This window comes from Opisthocomus hoazin, chromosome 5 (assembly GCF_030867145.1).
Source record: "Opisthocomus hoazin isolate bOpiHoa1 chromosome 5, bOpiHoa1.hap1, whole genome shotgun sequence".
NCBI lineage: Eukaryota > Metazoa > Chordata > Aves > Opisthocomiformes > Opisthocomidae > Opisthocomus > Opisthocomus hoazin.
This window is the reverse complement of record NC_134418.1, coordinates 47,398,651-47,417,249: the sequence shown is the minus strand read 5'-3', so window position 1 is coordinate 47,417,249 and position 18,599 is coordinate 47,398,651. Positions and strand designations below refer to the sequence as shown.

The 18,599-nt window shown below is 38.1% G+C and overlaps 1 protein-coding gene across 1 annotated transcript in view; it reads left to right on the top strand.

Moving 5' to 3' along the window:
• IQCM (IQ motif containing M) overlaps positions 1-18,599 on the top strand; it is a 108,953-nt gene that overhangs the window by 40,664 nt on the left and 49,690 nt on the right. Inside the window, 3 exon segments of the mRNA XM_075422097.1 lie at positions 3,181-3,370; positions 4,722-4,866; positions 9,196-9,330. Of these exon segments, the coding sequence (XP_075278212.1) occupies positions 3,181-3,370; positions 4,722-4,866; positions 9,196-9,330 (470 nt within the window).

Sequence of the window (18,599 nt, the reverse complement as noted above, 5' to 3'; positions counted from 1 at the left end):
TTAGTAGCATTATCTGAACTGAAATTTGTAAGTGATGGAGTATATATTAATGCAGATAAACTGTTGGTTTGATAGAAACTCCTTTTCAAACATCTTGCTTGGTATTTGTTCTCCTCTAGTATGTTCTAAACACTTATTAAATAAACGCCTCTTTTTTTTTCTGTTTAGCTATTGTCTTTATTAAAACAACAAATTTTCCTGTGAAAGTTAGAAGTAGTGTAACTGAGAGAAATCACATTAAGCAAAAGGTAGTTTAGTATGGATATTCTGTGGCGTAGAAGAGAAAAATAGTGTAACTTGAACACAACTTTAAAAAAAACTTTATGAACAGCACAAAATACTGATATAAGACATTATTTATACAGCAGTGCCAAAGCATATTAAATATATCTTTACACAGCACTATTAATCAGAATATGTAAATTGCATGAAATTAAATTGTGGGATTATAAAAAAATTACCACATGTATAATTTAGTAGGAAGAGCCATTTAATGCCATCCCATCTGCTGCATGAATTTGATTTTACAAAGACATCTTTAGTGCAGACAGCTGCTGTACCTAAGTGAGGATTTGATTGTACACTTGATCTTTCAAACAGCCACTTGTCCATATCTTTTATATAACTTTTGTTATTGTGGATCTAAAATAGAATGTAATGGTTACAAAATCAGAAAAATTCTGAAACACATTTTCATTTAAAAAAGTTTTAAATTTTTTGATTTTAGGAAGACTTTCTCTCCTTCCATCTGAGTGCTGTGCCTTCCCCAAATAACCTACCTCTACCTCAACTTACATAGTGATCATGGGTTGCCCAGAGAGCCAGTGGAGGCCCCATCCCTGGAAACATTCAAGGCCAGGTTGGACGGGGCTCTGAGCAACCTGGTCTAGTTGAAAATGTCCCTGCTTACTGCAGAGGGGTCGGACTAGATGACCTCTAAAGGTCCCTTCCAACCCAAAGCATTCTATGATTCCATGATTCTATGATTTGAGGATCTTGCTTGAAAAGTCAAACTATATCTAGAATGTGAAATAAATCGGAAAACAATGTGAAGAAAACATTTGAAACTTTTCTTCCTGTAAGACAGTACAATGGGACTTTCCCTGCCAACGTAGATAATTGCCTCTGATAAACTTTTTCTCAAAATTTGGAAAAAAAACCCTATAGAAATACCGTGTATATTCTATATACCCATGTATCTAATAAGTCAGGTAGTTCCTTTCCTGTCCATCAGACAAAATGTTGTTCCTTGGTCTTCGAAGACAGTGAATTTGATCAGCCCAGAGACGTAGCACTTGGATATCCTCATGCTTGTTGCATTCTCATGTCTCAGAGTAGATCGGCATCACCTGCAGACTGGCGAGACTTGTCTAGAAACGGTTGTAGTGATGAGTCCACTCATTCCCTGTGCAACCTATGAAACTGCAATTTCTTTGTAACCCTACAAGCAAATTAAAATGCTGCTGTTCTCTGACAGAATCACTGAGGAAAATAATAAAGCACAGCCTCTGCTGTTGTGGAGCTGAACTAAGCTGATAGAGGGTTCAGTTCTTCATTCAGTGGAAGAGGTTAGAGTGTGTACCATATTGTAAGTGAGTGGTGAAATCGTGGTCCCATACTCTAAGGTTATATGAAACACCTGGAAGATTTTTTAGCCAGTAGAGAGATCAAGACTGGTGGAACAGATTTGTCTTTGTGGCATGCAGTGGAATGATGAATGTGTGCAAATGGTATTTTTTAATCGTAAGAAGATGGTCTGATGAGAAATCCTGCAGGCACTTGTCTAGAGGGAGAAAGTGCTGCAGAATACTAGAAAATAACCAGTTCGAAATTTGTCACCTAAGCTACTTTGTTTAAAAAAAACCACCAATATATTATAACCTCAAAACCAAAACCAAATAAAAAAACCCAGCAAAAGACAAAATTTTGAGAAATACTCAGATCTCAATTTCTTAAGCATTTTACCTGACCAACTCCTTGCTTAATTAAGACCAGGCATCAAAAACCCATATTCCTCTCACTTCAGTGATATTTCAAGCAGTTTGGTTTAGTCTTGGCTCAATCTGGATGTGGTAAGTAAAATTACAACTGACTTTACAGCACAGAGCTACTTATGACCTTAACTATAAAATGACTATTTCTGTTCACAATCATACCTTCAGAAAAAAGGAAAGCTCTAAATGTGGTCGGTAAAAAATCCTCAGCTACATTTTGGTTAACATTTCTGCCAGTTACACTGCTTGAAATGCAAAATTTAGCATTTTGATTATTTATCGCATAAATTATATTTTGATCATTTCCTCAGTTGGGACATAGTCAAGTAATCACACAGGAGGACTGTAGAGATGAAACTTTGGAGAGGTCCTTTCTGCTCATTCTGTACCAAGACATAGTTAAAAACTTTCAGGGTTTTAAAATTACTTCTAGTAGTTTTACTGTAGCAAATATATGTGCAATTCAGGTTCTTGAATATCTTGTTTTTTCTGGTGTTTCTGCTGTCTTGTTTTGATAGTATAATCTTCAATACAGCCTTTTCTGGTGTGTTCTTATGAAAAGGATTAGTTTCAGTACTTTTCTATGTTCTTGTAAAATCTTTATTTTTGTTGGAGGAGGGGGGAATTTCCTGGCAACTTTAATGAATACATGTTAATAAAATCCATGGAAGTTAGCATTCAGGTGGAAGAGACATTTAAAGGTTTCAGTGTGTCTGTCTGCTATAGTTCTTATCATTAGTTCAATTCTAAGAGCTGATAGGTTATTTTTTTAGTCTTACTAGAATTAATTTTTTTGAAATAATGTATTTTCACACAAAATATGACTTTTTGTGTTCTCCATTTTGTAAAAAACTGTACAATTGAATAGGAACTCAAAATTTTAACAATGTTTAGAATAGTAACTTAATCCTTACAGTTTACAAAGCCGTGGGCATTTTGCAGATCTACGCAGCTGCAGCAGAACAGTTGGCAAGTGAATTTGGGTGCTAATTCTGTAATTGTAGATGGTAAATGACCAACAGTTCCTTTTCAATCTTTTCAAGCTGTGCATGTAAATAAAAGGATTCTACATGATTCTGTAATTATTTTAGGTGTACATTACAATTTCTCTTCTAGAATTTTGATTCATGTTTCAAGCATTTGTCCACCAAACTGAAAATCAAATCTTCTGTACTTCAATTTCTAGTGACAAATGCCTTGACCTTCAAACTCAGAAGAAGGTGAAGAAAAATGTAACTCACCTGGAAGTCTATGAAGATTCTTGTGATAGTAGAAAGCATCCTAGCAGTAGAGAAGTACTTAAAGCAGTCATTTGCATTCAAAGATATGTGAGAGGGTGGCTTGAACACAGGACATTCAAAAGAGTAAAGCTTTAGGTAGTGTTTTGATCATTTAATCTAAGTACCATTTATATTCTAGTAGTGTAAGAGTTCTTGATTATTACTGTTTTGCTATGAAAAGAACCCCATGCTTCGCTAGTCTGTTTGTCATGGCTGTTCTGGACCTTCAAGGTTAAGGAGAATTCGGTGATGGCAAGTGCTCTGCTGGGACCCATTTCCATCACTTGATCTCAAGAAGGTTGTCTTAGTTTTGAGAAGAGAATGGCCTCTGTGACATTTGATCCCTCTGCCTTCAGAGAGTCTTGTTGCACATGTGTATTGTACTGTTAATTCTGGGGATTGCAATTTTTCAGGGAGAGAAACAGGCTGTAACTAACAGACTATTTACTGCAGTCTTCTCGCACTCTGTTTTAAGCTTGAATTACTGAAAACATATTGTGGATTCTATAGAATGACTATTTTTCATGTTTGTCATCTAATATTGCGAAATGAAATGCCAGTTCCTGAGAAATGACATACTAGAATGCTGTAATATGCACTTTTGCCTTCCATCTCAGAGTTTATACTAAGTTAAAAGAGCTTATGCACGTTGCAGGTTGAGTGCTAATGGAAGCTGCATAACTTCAGTTAACATACCATTTTTCTGGTGATGTCAAAACCTCCTATCTAAGAAGTATACCGTAAGAAAACTTGTACCTATTTCACATAAATGGGTCAAGCAGGAACTAAGTCATCCATTAAATAATCTGTTTTATTAGTTTTCCAGAATCCTAAAATAGGGTAATAAGAAATCAGGTCATATTATTTGGTAATCATCAACCTTTAAAAATACTCCTTCACTTTACGTACTGGAGGAGAGGGAGTTTTTGCTGCTAATATAATTAATGATGAGGTGAGACAACATTTCTTGATATCTGCTCCTGGGCTGTAGAAGACAAATATTTTTCCTCCCACAATTTACTTTTAATAAAAAAAATTAATGTTGAACACAGAGTTTCTCACCTTGCCAATTTTCACTGTTCCACTTTTTCTCTGCTGAGATGCAGAACCTTGTCTTTCCTGCAAGACTCTGATTATGTGCAGGTAGTATTTCACATAGTTCGTGATCTACTTCTGCAATTTAGGATAAAATGTGTTGACCCCAAAATAGTTTTATCCAATAGTTTTATCCAATTACCTTTGGAAAGGATGATCTCTTATCAGCGCTATGGAGTAACTGTTTTTACGTGTCTGTCCATATGACTACAGGAATGGAATTTGTTCTTTCTTTCTTTTAAGATTTTCTTATACACTGTACACATCTTAGTTTGACCTCCTTATCTGTTTCTTTAGTCAACCTCCACTTATTTCTTACAGTAGTGAAAGTGAAACATATCTGTAATTACAGTCTACAAGTCATGGACCATCCCTACTAGCAGTTGTAAGGTACTACCGTAAAATGACAGCCCTCATCAAATGTGGAGCTGGTGTGTTGGATCTCTCTACACCACTTCAGTACTTTGAATTGGAGGAGTGGATGGACAAGAAAAAATGTAAGTAATCCCATTTTTTAATAGAATTATCTTTTATTTTAGTTTCAGTGGTCTGTCTATTCTTAAATAATATTCCATGTCTGCAACACAATTATCTTAAAGTGATTTTTAGTGCAAGGAGGATTTCATATCTCCATATGTACAGCTGCATTTCCAAGATATCATTTTGTCACTGCAGAACTGTAGGGTTTAGCTTGAATAAAGAGATTTGGTCACTTGATGAACAGATTAATTATCAATTATTAATTATTATCATTAACTTTTATCACTTGCACGATGCACTTTTTGATTGTGTTGTTGTGTTGTGGTTCTTAGACTGTAACTGTGTTAAGTGTTAAATGATGGGCAGTGTCACAAACTGTCAGGAATAATGTGATAGTAGGTGAGAAAGTGAAAAAACTGGGTATCATCACAATCTTCTTAACACTTATCCTTTTCGTTTATTATTGCCAAGATTTTTTTTCTAGTATTATTGCCCTGTTATATTTTTGAGCAATTGTGTGGAATATGAGTAGCACTTAAACATCTCCCATAATGAGATAAGTAATTTGGACATTTAGAGAGTGTCTTGAAAGAAGATCACGTTGCAGATTTTTTTGAGCAGTCCCTGTATTATATATATTCTACACATGGAACTAGTTTTTATGCCTGCTTTTGTTTCTGCTATTTCCTCATCAGTTTGATGGCTTACTGTATAGTCAAGCAAATGTGGTAGAGAAGATAGATGTTGTGGTTCAGCTGTATGGTAGAAAATTCATGAACGCACACAATAGAATAAACAGCAATGGGCAGGAGCAGCATAAATGACAATAGCTTGATGCCATGGTCAAGAAGACACAGACACAAAGGCTGCTTCTCCTGATACATAAGCAGAGAAGTGTTAAAAAAAGACGTAATAGTTGATTAATAAAAACCTGCCTGTGTCTCAGCTCCAGATGCTCTGCTCACTGCCTTCTGCATTCTTCTGAAGTTTTCTATTTGTGTAGTCCTTATTACCCAAGGATGATAGGAAGACATTAAGGAAAATAAAAAGCAGTTTAGACTGAAAAATCTAATCTAAACTTCCTTTTTGTCTGATCCATTGCCCTTCAAATTCCTCTTCCAGAGTAAGAGGTGGCCATCTCATCACAAAGGATATTTAAGATTAGATGAGTGCGTATGCTGGAAAGTAGATTTCCTGATAGGAAAAAGCTGAGAAAAAGAGAATTAGTATGAGTTTTCAACCATGCATCAAAATGCAATACTGCAAGTTGGACTGAGGTGACCGTTTTCGTACCTAAGGGCTAGAAATGTACTGCTTGCTTTTTTTTTTTTTTTTTTTTTTTTGTCTCTCCTCTAAATAGAACCATAGAATCATAGGTTGGAAAAGACCGCCAAGATCATCAAGTCCAACCATCAACCAACACCACCATGCCTATTAAACCATATCCCAAAGAGCCACAACTACACATTCTTTGAAAACCTCCAGGGATGGTGACTCCACCACCTCCCTGGGCAGCCTATTCCAATGCCTGACCACTCTTTCAATAAAGAAATTTTTTCTAATATCCAATCTAAACCTCCCCTGATGCAACTTGAGGCCATTGCCTCTCGGCCTATCAGTAGTTACTTGGGAGAAGAGACCAACACCTGCCTCACTACAACCTCCTTTCAGGTAGTTGGAGAGAGTGATAAGGTCCCCCCTCAGCCTTCTCTTCTCCAGACTAAACAGCTCCAGCTCCCTCAGCCACTCCTCATAAGACTTGTTCTCTAGACCCTTCACCAGCCTCTTTGCCCTGCTCTGGACACACTGCAGCATCTCAATGTCCTTCTTGTAGTGAGGGGCCCAAAACTGAACACAGTACTCCAGGTGTGGCCTCACCAGTGCCAAGTACAGGGGGATGATCACTCCCCTACTCCTGCTGGCCACACTATTCCTCATACAAGCCAGGATGCCATTGGCCTTCTTGGCCACCTGGGCACACTGCTGGCTCATGTTCAGCCGGCTGTCAACCAACACCCCAAGATCCTTTTCTGCTGGGCAGCTTTCCAGCCACTCTTCCCCAAGTCTGTAGAGTTGTATGGGATTGTTGTGACCCAAGTGCAGGACCCGGCACTTGGCCATGTTGAATTTCATACGGTTGACCTTGGCCCATCAATCCAGCCTGTCCAGATCCCTCTGCAGAGCCTTCCTACCCTCAAGCAGATCGACATTCCCGGCCAGCTTGGTGTCATCTGCAGACTTACTGAGGGAACACTCAATCCCCTCATCCAGATCATTGATAAAGGTGTTAAACAAGACCGGACCCAAAACTGAGCCCTGGGGGACACCACTTGTGACCGGCCGCCAGCTGGATTCAACTCCGTTCACCATGACTCTCTGTGCTCGGCCATTCTGCCAGCTCTTTATCCAGCGAAGAGTACACCCATCCAATCCATGGGCAGCTAGTTTCTCCAGGAGGATGCTGTGGGGAACAGTGTCAAAGGCCTTACTAAAGTCCAGGTAGATGATGTCCACAGCCTTTCCTTCATCCACTAGGCCGGTCATCTGGTCATAGAAGGAGATTAGGTTGGTCAAGTAGGACCTGCCTTTCATGAACCCATGCTGGCTGGGCCTGATCCTCTGGTTGTCCTTCACATGCCCGGTGAACACACTCAAGGTGAACTGCTCCATAATTTTCCCCGGCACCAAGGTCAGGCTGACAGGCCTGTAGTTCCCCGGATCCTCCTTCCGGCCCTTCTTGTAGATGGGTGTTACATTGGTGATCTGCCAGTCACCTGGGACCTCCCCCATTAGCCAGGACTGCTGATAGATGATGGAGAGTGGCTTGGCCAGCTCCTCCGCCAGTTTCCTCAGCGCGCTTGGGTGGATTCCATCCGGCCCCATAGACTTGTGAGTGTCCAGGTGGCATAGCAGGTTGTTAACTGCTTCCTCATGGATTATGGGTGCTTTATTCTGCCCTCCATCCCTGTCTTCCAGCTCTGGGGGCTCAGTACTCTGGGAATAATCAGACTGACTATTAAAAACTGAGGTGAAGAAGGCATTAAGTACCTCAGCCTTTTCCTCATCCTTGGTGGCAATGTTCCCCCCCGCATTTTTGTTATCCCTTATAACAGCAGCCAGACTGAGTTTTAGCTGGGCTTTTGCCTTTCTAGTTTCCTCTCTGCACAACCTTATGAGACCCCTGTACTCCTCTTGAGTCACCTGACCTTTCTTCCATAAGTGATAGATCCTGTTTTTTTTCCCATGTCCCAGCAAGAGCTCCCTGTTCAGCCAGATTGGTCGTCTTCCCTGCCGGTTCGTCTTGCGGCACATGGGGACAGCCTGCTCCTGTGCCTTTATGACTTCCTCCTTTAAGAATGTAATAGGCATTAGCATTCCAGAGAAATAAAAACATACCACCCATTAAGTACTGGAATTAGGTTCTTATTGATTCTTACACCTTCTGAGCTTGATATGTGTTGATTGTTTGTATCTTGATTCCCATTGCCATTCAGTCACAGAATCACAGAATCACAGAATGGTAAGGGTTGGAAGGGACCTCTGTGGGTCATCTAGTCCAACCCCCCTGCCGAAGCAGGGTTACCTACAGCAGGCTGCACAGGACCTTGTCCAGGCGGGTCTTGAATATCTCCAGAGAAGGAGACTCCACCACCTCCCTGGGCAGCCTGTTCCAGTGCTCCATCACCCTCAGAGGGAAGAAGTTCTTCCTCACGTTCAGACGGAACTTCCTGTACTTCAGTTTGTGCCCATTGCCCCTTGTCCTGTCACTGGGCACCACTGAAAAGAGTTTGGCCCCGTCCTCCTGACACCCAGTCTTGAGATATTTGTAAGCATATATTAGGTCCCCTCTCAGCCTTCTCTTCTTCAGGCTGAACAAGCCCAGCTCCCTCAGCCTCTCCTCGTAGGAGAGATGCTCCAGTCCCCTCACCATCCTCGTAGCCCTCCCCTGGACTTTCTCCAGTAGCTCCTCAAAGCTATAAAGTAGGAGGATTTTAATACTTAATTTGAACATCTTCAGTTGGTAGCCTTTGAGTTCCCTCCAAATGCCTTACTGATGCAAATCTTGTAATCTGAAGATTCATGGCATAGCCTCAATTTTGAGTTCTAAATTCCATAATCAGGTCTTGTTTTCCTAACATCACATTAAAAAAAAAATGTATAGGTATATAATTTTATTTTCCCCATATGTTAGAAAAAATATCAATAGAACTAATTAATTCCTAACTTGGTTCTGAACAAAGTATTTTTCAAAAAAGAAGAAAAGATTCTGAAGAAAATAGTTCTAAAAGAAATCAGTGCCTAGTAACTTATTGTAAATATAACTAATGGTAGCTGCTCTTCTTCAGTGTATGAAACAATGTTTTCCAAGAGAGAGTTTGACAAACAGATGGACAGAAATGATCTGCCTGAATTTTTGAGAGACTGTGGATACTTAATACCTGCTAGTGGAATACAGCGTGTCTTCCATCTGGTCTGTCCAAGTTAGTGGTTTCCTGAAAATGCTTTGCAATGGTACAAAATTTCAACTGCAGACACTTCAGGCTTTGAGGAGTTTGTTTTTTAACTTGTATGGGTAAAGAAACCGCTATTCTTAAAAGCATAGTCAGCACAAACCCTACCACATGTTGATGATCTTTTTCAAAACGTAGTATTTTATCATTAGACTTGAAATAAAATACATTTTTTAGAATTTCACAGTGTCTAACAAGGCTAAAATATAATCCCATACTATCTTGGAATATACTTAAGAAGGTGTAGAGCACTTTTGTGGCAGGTCTGCACTTGCCAATGTCTCCAGGCAAAACATTTGCCCCCTTTGTAAAGTCAGTGGTGCTTGCGTCTAACATCCTTAAACAATTCATAGATGAATATTTGTAAATAAGATGTCACAAGGCAAGAGTCAAGATACCCTGTACTGTAAATAGCAGGAAGATCATTACCCTTTAAAAACAGAAACAAAACTGTAACCGATGAAGCCCTTTAAATAAATCTAGAGTCTCATCTTCTGTATGGCTTTTCTTTTTCCCAAGGCCGTCAGTGGAGGAGCCTGCAATGCTCCGTTCTTAGTGTAGAGCCGCAGCAGCAGCTCCTGGGTGAGACTTATGGAGGCAGCCTCTTTGGACACCTCACAAGTTGAGGGGGGAGATGCTACTTGCAATTTCTCCTTTAGCACACTTCTGTAGTGCACTTTTGGTTTGTACTGACGTATGTAGGTGCTGTGGACCAAATCTGGTCAAAATATGAATTTATATTACCACTGTGTCTTACTAAGTTTGGCAGTCATCACAACTGGGAGATTCTTGTGGACAGTGATCTTCTTTGGAAGTTATGGTTAGTTTTGTGTATCAGCAATTCCGAAGAATGCTTTTTATTTAGTGAGAAAAAACCATGTTTAACTGATGCTTTTGAGTTGTTAATGACCTACATGTGGATTCTTTTTATCATAATTTTTTGTATGCTTTCTTCCAGCCAGCTCTCTGTTCTAGCTGCATCTTTGAGAAGGTGGTCTCCTTGAGTGTCTGACCACACATCATACTTGCACACTATCTGCTTCTCAGTTTTGCCTCCTAGTAAATGCTATTAATTTCTCATGGAAAATCATGTATTACATGTCATTTAGGTCATGTTCCTAAGACAGTGTGAATAAGACCAGGTATTTTTAGTCATTTGCTCAGTCCCCATCACTATGGTAACAGATTTTGTGACTGTGAGACAGATTTTTGTCTTATATCCAAGATTTGGGAGACTATTGCTACTTTTCACTGTGTTCACGGACAGACTAGGAAAGGTTCATGCTTCCTTACTCATTATTAAATTTATTTAGTCTTTTAGCTATGAAGTGTTATCAAGACTTGTTCAGCAATTTGAGTCAGTGTGTAGGCTTTTTACTCATTTTGAGTTTAGAACTCTCCCAAATTATGAACGTGTAAGTGATGAATAATTGCTGAAACATGGAGAAGTGCCTGTGTCTAAAGGGCACCCATAAAATGATTTCTAACATGGGAGCATTTTGAATAAATGGCACTTATCTGTAAAGTGCCCTCTTTTTCTCAATTTTATAATACAAATGTCATTATTTCTGAAGAGAAGTTATTAACAGAGTATAACCTTGCTGAATTGCCTGGGAGAAACACTGCAGCTGGTTGCATGTTTTGAATTGCTGAATACTGATTTGATGCAACTGTCTTCTGTGCCAGTGCCGAGCATTCCATACCATCAGACTGCCTATTCAAGAATGGAAAGAGATGGGAGAGGATGAGCGTATGTTTCTGGGCAGAATGGTGGAGAGATCTACTGATAATTACTATATTGACCTTTCTTGGGTGAGCATTGCATCCTGTATGGCCATGTGACCAATCCATGGAAGGTTAAAACAAGAAGAGGGAACTTGGCCTCGTGGCTGTTTAGTCTGAGCACAGGAAAAAAAAACATTCAGATATTCTCTTGAAAATTTCTCCATCTCATTTTACTCTTACTGTTGCCTTTTTTTTTTTTTAAATGAATCTAAACATTGTTGAAAAAACAGTCTCTGAAAATAAGTGCCCAGATGTTAAATGTCCTGTCACTTTTTCATTTCCAGTAATGAAATGATGAGTACTGTCTTTGGGTAGCAATAATTTAGGCAGGAAAAGCTTGAAGACTTTATTTTAAATGTTCTCTTGAGAGTTTTAATTACATCAGTCGTACATAACTACAAATCTGATTTGTATGGGATCTGCTTATTTGTTGTAAAGGTTAGACACTGAAGACAGTAAAATTTTCAGACTAAAACAAGAATATTTGTACCAAAATGCTAATATTCATCATTACATAACAAAGAGCTTGCTGTCAAAATAGGAAAGAAGACTATGTTATAAAATGCCTGCAAAATTTGAATTAGAAATATTAGGTGGAATAGAAGAAATATGGAATATATGGAAGGCTACTAGATATACTGTTTTGAGTCTGTGTTTATACAAGCAAAGCTAATACAATAATTTGAGCAAACAAGACTATAGTAATGACACGGTCAGAAGTTAAAGAAGACATTGGTGCGTGGAGTGTATTTATGGGTGCTGAATGGAGGATTATACAGAAAAACATGTTTGCTATCTCGTTTTGAAATCTGCTTTTTAACTTCTGGGGAACAAAATGAATTTCCTTTAGGCTTTAGGTCAAGTGAATTTAACCACAGGTGATATGTATAGATGTATCTATACATATCTTGTTCTCCGCAGTGTGAAGAAAAATAAGTGACTGTGTTACTAGCTAACAAATTGCTCACTGAGAAGTTAGGAACTACGAGAACTAATTGAATGATTTTCTATTAGTGGTGAGGTTTTGCTTCTGGTTTCAAGAAAGAGCCAATTAAAATTAAGGTCATAGTGCAGTGATATTTAGATTTCATACACAAGTAATGATGCTATTTCATTGTATTTCAAACCAATTTGTGCTGCTACTTCATTCTGCTGTTGATAAGCAGATTGCCATGCACTATGCAGTCAGGAGAAAACCTCAGTGCAACACTGCTGTACTTTGTTTGAATAAAATAGGAAAAATAGAGGTAATGAACTAATCAATTCTGGTGATATACTTTTGAGTATCCATTGAAATTATACCTAATTGTTATGAAAAATAAGTCTTTAAATATCTTTCAGAAAGCAGTATTGTAGCCTGTGTTTAAATATACCTTTTAACTCTAATTCAAAGTGCTACATATTCTGATCAGGTAAACATTTACATTGAGTTCAGAGGAACTATGCATGCATGTAGGTTAGATACTGGGACTGCTAGTTATTTTGCTTCTAGATTTACTGAAAAATCCAGCAGCAATATCTAGTTTAATGTATTCTGCAATCACTGGAATTACTACTATTAATGCTGGTTCAGGCTGGCTTAGGTAAATAGTTGTGAGCTGATCCTGGTGTTAGTTGTTAAGGCAAACTGTTCACAGTTGCAGCATCGTGATAATTGGAATATTTTCAAATAAAATGTGAACACGGTGATTATTTTCTCTGCAATTGGTCCTTCTGAGCTGCCTCTGCTAAAAAACAGATTTTTCCATCTTCATATTTGTGATCTTGGTAACTAGTCTTGTATCTATACGAAATATCCAGTGTTTAGGCTAAGGGTAAGAAATATCACATATTCTACTTGAATTTAAATCACTGCCTGTAAGCCATCTCAATTTATATCAGCCTTGCCTCATTGCTTATTGTTCTACATTTGCAGGGAGGTAGTAAACCATCTCTTCATTTAAGTACAGATCCAAAATTTTCATATATTTGAATTTTCGTATATTAGTGAATTGTAAGGTTTTTTACAGAAGCTTTTAGATTGCAGACTGGTCTGGCTTGATTTGAAACAACAGATGATAGTGCAAAACAGTGATCTGCAACAGACATGCCAAAGCAATGTGTCTGCATTAAAGTCAATACCAATTCCCTTTCAAGCTGCATACAAGGAGGGGAGAAGCAGGAGGTCCCCGAGGAATGCTTCCCTGCATGAAGCCAATAGAGGGTAGTAGTGCAGTCCCACACTGCCCTTGTCACAACCTGTGGTTCAGAGCTTGACTCATGCTGAACCTGTACCATTCTTCAGTCCCACTGGGCTGCTCCATGATAACTGGTGCCTGTTACTGGGGCTTTCGGAAAGCTCTCGTATTTTTGGAGGTTCAGCTCAGAAATAGCACCAACCAAAGCTTTCCCCAGTGCACCCCGCAGTTATTTTCTCTTTGAATTCTTCCTTACTGTGGTTCGTATTTGTGATATCTTATGCATAAATTGTTAAATATAAACATCACCTAACAGCGATTTCTGTTCCAGTCATGCCAGAAAAGCCTAATTTATGGAGCAGAACCCTTCTGTGTTGAGTACAGTGTGCATTCTAAAGAAAAAAATGCTTCCTGCATCACTGATGGATAATTGCCTTCTAAAACTGTTTATTTTTCATTAAACAAAATCATACAGGACAAGCAACAGGAAACTATGAATACTGTAATAGGTACAAAGGTGTAATAGCTCTCATGCATCTGGCAGAACACAATATTCGGGAGTTTCTTTCATTGTACTGTTCTTTAAAAATGTTCTCCCCACCTATGTGGTAATGAACCTGGAGTCTGACGTAGGCTATCATTATGACCATTTAAGTCAAATATAACATCAAGAGATTTAAATTCCACTGTGGAAGAACTCTACAAGTGAGTCAGTGATAATGAATAGATGCATTAATAAAATATCTTAATAGAGCTATTGCAAAACTTTGCATTTCCTACATAATGGTTGCTGGATCAAAGCTAAATGCAAATCTGATCTAATGATCCCTTCAGGTCTTAAAGACTGTGGGTCATTCACTATCAGTTGCAGCAAAAGGAAATAATATATATATAGTATACCGCTCTCCTTAACTGGTGATTCTCTCACAAAATAATTACAGATTAATATGAGTTTAAAAGGTTTAAGAACTCCCACAACACCTGGGATGTTTGTCAACAAGCATGCAAGGATCCCTGCTGGATCCAAATGCTATCATCTAGTCAATGTTTGTCCACAAGCATCCCTTCTAACCTACCACATATATACAAACATAAGCCTGTGTTTCTCTTTTTGTTTTTTCCTATTAAAGGAAGGTAATTTTTGTGCTTAAGAACTTCATTTGCGAGAGTGTTTTGCTGTTATCATATCATCAGTATGCTCCGCCTGGGGTTGGCATATCGAAAGAGGAAATACAGTTTGGGTTACCTGCACAGCCCAGAGTACCCTAGTCCAGGCACCAACATTGTTTTAACATGATTAAAATTTCATTTCTTTTTGACAGTAATAATAGTCCAAAACATCATTATGGATTTATTAATATCTTTTGATAATAAAGTTGAGACCTAAACAAAAGAAATTACCTACTTAGTTGATGAAGAGAGTTTTTGCAAGTCTGTTCACATTTTGCATCATATTTAGAATTATTCTAAAAACCTACTTTGAAACAACAATGCAACTATCTGAGAAGTAAATTTTCTCCTTAAAATTCTCCTTTGCTACAATGTCTACAGAATAGTTGACAACAGTTGAAGTAGTAGTATGCGGACACTGCTGCTTGTCATCCAGACTGATGCTGTCTTATTTATATTCTCCTATCTTGTCTCTTCCTCTTACAGCTAAGCCATCTTGGACTGGCTTTTTGTTCCATCTGTGTTATAATGTGGCACTGAGGGTCTTGTTCTTTGCCTAGGGCTCCTGAGCACTATTCTGTTACTTACAGATTGTACATATAATGATGCATTGTCAAATCTGCTTTAAAGAAAGTCGGAGAATTTTTAAATTTAAATGATGGACCTTCTCTACACCCGTATATAAGTCCTTACATTTGACTAGCTTTCTATGCCAGCTGTGTCACTGTGCCTGCAAATATAGGAAGGATGGTACCTATCACAGCGAATCCAGTGGCAGGTTATGAGTGGGAAGCACAACAGGATTGCAGTACATACCCATCAGTGTATGGCCAGTGGTGGAACACAGAGCAGTGTCTGTGGTCTGGCTGCTTTTGAGACCAATGGGCTGAAGATTAGGGAGAAAGTACGTTCCCTTGGCCAGCATTTTTCACTGCAAATGCTTATCACAAATTTGTGGGGTATAACGTCTTGACTGAAGCTTGGCAAGTTTTTTCCCCTCTCTCTCTAATGGCACCATTTAGCATCACTGCAATAGAGTGACTTGATCAAGTTGCCCATCTTCTTTTCTTAGCCCTTTGGCCTGTCTCAGGCCCAGAAGGATAATTTCATCAGACCACATCCTTGTCCACCTGGCAGTTTGTGTTTTCATTAGTGTCACTACAGGGAATTTATATTTTTTTGTAAATATTAGTGGCTCAGTCTGCTAATACATTTCATGCAGTACTATCAACTACGATTCATTCCCTTGATACTGATACCTGTAAATGTAAAATTTCCACTTACCAGAGTGATTGTAATTAAACTAAACTAGATTCTTGCTGTTTTGAGAACACAGGAAAGCTCTAAGATAGAGAGGCTCCTAAATAATTGTACCCCAGGCAGCTCAGCTTTGGGAGGGCAGATGTACCAAGCTACAGAGATAAAGAGGCACCAAGAGGGCAACAAGACCGGAGCAAAACAACCTGGAAGGACACGGTATACGTAATCTTAGAACTGAGTCTGCACAGAAACAAAGGTCAACCAGCAGACACTGTGATGAAGAGTATAAGCCTTCATCTTGAGACCCCCAAAGACCACCCGAGGACGCTAACAGACATGCATGAAAGATATCAACATATGCTAATTAGTTTTTCGAAAAGTCATGAATATGCTAAGCATTTCTTGCAAATACAATGAATATGTATATTGTGATTGTATTTAACCTGAAATGACAGGGTGTTTGGCACACACGTTTGGAGGAGAGATCCCCCGCGTGCCCGGCGCCACGATAAAGAATACCTGCTTAATAGCCCTCTGACTATTGAGTCTTCAACTCCAGCTTTTCACAGCATCAATACAATAGCACACACATTTTAAAACCTTTTTAAAGATGTAAGTAAATTAGCTTGTGTGCCAGACTGAAATGGTTAACAGGTAACCATAATGCTACATTGTCTATTTTGCATTTGCGGACTCATTATGTAGGAGATTTTCCAAATCACCAACTGGTACATGTAGGCAGTCCCCGTTTCATTATTATGGACAAACATAGAAGTATTGCAGCAGTGTGCAATCATTGATTTGTTTCCAGCTCATCCTCATCTATCTCTGGCCTCAATTTTTCTCTTTGCTGTGGCTAGATCCTATTCACCTGTTGAAATCTCTGACTGTTGGTGTGTTAGTGTCCACATGAATTAAAAAATGAAGTGCCTTCCATCAAGTTCACTTGTGTCTTACTGGCATTAGCTTTTAAGACTTTTTTTTCATATAGAATTTGACTTTAGTTCCTTACTTGGATGAACTGCTCTTGAAGGCCCACCAATACTGATGGAACAGGTTCATTGCCTCTTATGCCTGAATGGCAGCGTATCTATTAAAACACCTTAGTATAACATTTGCTCTTTTTACAACTGTGTTGTTAACTGCTGTTGTGTTTGTTGTCCTCTGTAGCACAAGTCTTTACTGCTGCCTAGGCAGTTTCCTCCATTTTAGAGCATTTGATTATTTCTTTCCAAGTTTAATACTTTGCACTTGTCTTTATTAAATTTAATCTTGTTGATTTTGGGCTATTTCTCCAATTTGTCAAGATAATTTTGAATTTCACTGCTGTCCTGTAAAGTGCTTGTAACTGCTTCCAGCATGGTGTCACCTACAAGCTTTATAAGTGTCTTCTCCATTCCATTATCTTAGCAGTCATTAATGAAAATATTAAATAGATCTGGACTCAGGATAGACCTCTCTGAGACCTCACTTTTATACTTCATCTCAGTTTTGACTGCAATGTATTTATCCACCCTTTGAGTAGGATATTTTGATCCCTAATAAGAGAAAATGAGCAGTAAATATGAACTTAAAGATTACGTAGCTATTAAGAGATTCACAAATTCTAGCACAGAATAGTAGTATGTGGGAGAGAAATAAAATGTTCGCCATTTATTGCTACAGATATATCTTTTACATGATTTAATAACATTTATTCTCCAAAGATACATGAAAAGATTTATTATTGCCGTATTCTTGGTTAGAAACATATATTAGGTTTTCAAAGTTCAGAGAACTTCTTGCTGTCTGTGGGGACATGGACCATATAAATTGACTTAACTATCACCTCTATTAAAATACATATTGTAATATCTATAATATATTTTAGTATATGGACAGTACAATGCATCTATACAGATATGTGGATATATATGTATAGTACATATAGAATATATAAAAATAAAGTTGAAGACTTACATAATATGTCTTGAAATAAAAAAGATTTCTACCTAGGGAACAGAAATCACTTGTTAGGAGGAAATGTGAATAATCGCTGCTCGCAGACTCCAAGATCTCTTGACAGGGTAATGGATGTAAAGATTTTAAACATCTTTTTTGATAACTATGAGGGCAGAATCATTCTAATATCCAGTTTATGTATTAGTTTACGAATAGCATTAGTTTCATCTTTTTGGTGATTTTTATCCATACTTTAAAAGCACAATAATATTTCCAATACTGCTGTGTTGTAGATAAGTATATATTATTATTTCTCAGATGGAGAAATAAAGAAAAGAGTTTAAGTTGTTTACTAGAACCCTAAAACCATAACTTTGCTTTGTTTTTTTTCCTGTTGGGTTTTGATATCTTGGTGCTATCTAGGCAAATTCCAATCTGTCAATGATAACAACATTCAGCTTTTTGTCATGATTACAAAAGTAGGAGCACAGGGTCTATGCCCCATTAAAATAACTTTGCTGATTACCTCTATGTTATGACACAGGATCCTTCTCCACTTGAAAGCAGTGGCAAAAACATCTTGTAAAATGGAACAAATAAGACCTACAACAAAATTATTTTAACTGTAAAATTGGTGTATACAACTTTATATGAAAAATAACAGGCTTGTTCTATGCTGTCACCTGCTCAATACTTTATTTGCAGTATTCCCTTAAAATTTTTCTTACTTCAGCAAAGCTAGTCTTTGCTTTCTGCTGCTATATAAATTATATGAGTAACAACATTTTGTTATTTAAAATGTCCTGTCTCACATTCCTGTAATCCATCATTGCATTTAAAGCTCTCTCAGGTTAGATGGCATAAACTTAATCACTTGAATGACGTAGATATGCTTCGTTTTTTGAA